Source organism: Dendroctonus ponderosae, unplaced genomic scaffold (assembly GCF_020466585.1).
Source record: "Dendroctonus ponderosae isolate FM_Combo_2020 unplaced genomic scaffold, Dpon_F_20191213v2 Dpon_F_20191213_3, whole genome shotgun sequence".
NCBI lineage: Eukaryota > Metazoa > Arthropoda > Insecta > Coleoptera > Curculionidae > Dendroctonus > Dendroctonus ponderosae.
The window spans coordinates 4,454,971-4,456,559 of NW_026018508.1; the positions used below are offsets into that span (position 1 = coordinate 4,454,971).

General features: G+C 37.9%; 1 protein-coding gene across 1 annotated transcript in view; it reads left to right on the plus strand.

Annotated features, from left to right (window-relative positions):
* The window catches only part of LOC109534937, a gene marked incomplete in the record, with an annotated part of 1,121 nt that extends 420 nt beyond the window's left edge, over nucleotides 1–701 (plus strand). Inside the window, 1 exon segment of the mRNA XM_019900767.2 lies at nucleotides 1–701. Within this exon segment, the coding sequence (XP_019756326.2) occupies nucleotides 1–686 (686 nt within the window).
* Between the last annotated feature and the right edge of the window lie 888 nt (nucleotides 702–1,589).

Consider the following 1,589-nt stretch of genomic DNA (forward strand, 5'->3'; position numbering starts at 1 on the left):
TGTATGACATTCTAGCATCGATCTCATTTGCGATGGGCAATATGGATAAGGCTGAACATCTTTTGGTTAGCGCCATTGAGAAATTAGTACAAATAGGAACTTCCGATAACGATAATCAGCTGGTGGATTTCCAACTGCGTCTAGCTCGCATCGATAGTGCATATGAAAACAACGACATGGCTGAGATCGGTTTCAGGGATTGTCTGAATAAGCAGAAAAGCAAGATTTTGGGCGGCGATACATCAACTAAAACTGGAATGCTATATGTTAACGTGCTCTTCTGGTACGGCCTGCATAAAATTCGCTCCAATGAGCATAAAAATGCCAAAGAACTTATTACATCGGCCTACGACTACTCACAGAAAATCAAAGGCCTCAGTCCCTATGAAGAAATGGTCATTCTCTACACACTGGCCGACCTGCACATGCAACTTGGTCAGAACAACTTAGCCCTGGAAAACATCAACAGCGCAATATTGCTGTGCAAAAGTATTGGAAGTACAGATATGCCCAGATGCTACTTGAAGTTGGCACAAATTTACGTGAATCTGGAAATTTGGCCTAATGCTAGAAAATGTTGTGAAGAAGCCATTAAAATGGCATCGCTCTTTCAGGATTCAGCCGTCATGGGTGAAGCTGAGTTTGTGCTGCAGAAAATTGAGAAGCGCCAGAGAAAGGATGAATAAAAACTTAATAATTGTTATCGCTAATATTATTACTTTTGAGTAGTTTGGCTGCATTTTTCAAATATTTGCAACAGGACTAGTGTTGGACACTCATGCCTGAGCAAATATTCGTTCAAGCAAATGAGCCTTAAAAAAAACCCTACCGACAAGGATTTAAAATCGCGTTTTAATTTAACCCCATCTTTTGACTGTGAATATTTTCTCAGACGGTAATGAACATTTTTTTTAATGGAATCATAGCATCTTGGACAAAATGTACACTACCAGATCGGCAAAAAATGTAAACGCACGTTGCACAGGGTGTTTAAACACTGTCATGTTTTCTTGGTCAATGTTTAAATTTGCCTGCGGTCAACATGGGGTAGTTTAAACAAAAAAAAATGGTGTGCGTCACGGGACGCTCGACAGCACGTCCGTCGAGCGTCCCGAAATTTAAAAAATGTAATCATAAAGAAATCAAAGGGTATATGAAGGGAAAAAATCCACTTTGATTCGTGGTAAACACAATTAATCATAGAAATAATATAGAGAATTGAAAATAAGCCCTAATAAATTTGTTTTACATATTTTGCAACTATAAGCTGAAGGGAGATTCATATCATCTTAACATCAAGAATGCGTTGCGTGAAAGAAAATAAGAAGACGGAACCCATGTTTTCTGAAATATATCTCTTAGTGCGGTTTGTTTCTTCAGCAAAATTATTTTTCAAGGCTTGCCCTTGGATGTGACACGTGGTCTTAACCAAAAAATGATGTAAAAAAGAAACCGAATTGGTCTTAGAAAAACAGACGTTCGATAACAATTTCGTCGTGTGCATTTAAACGATACTGTTTTTCACGTATAATGGCAAGGTTTAATCTCGGACTAGAAAAAACTCACAAAAACTAAACCATATACTTTCA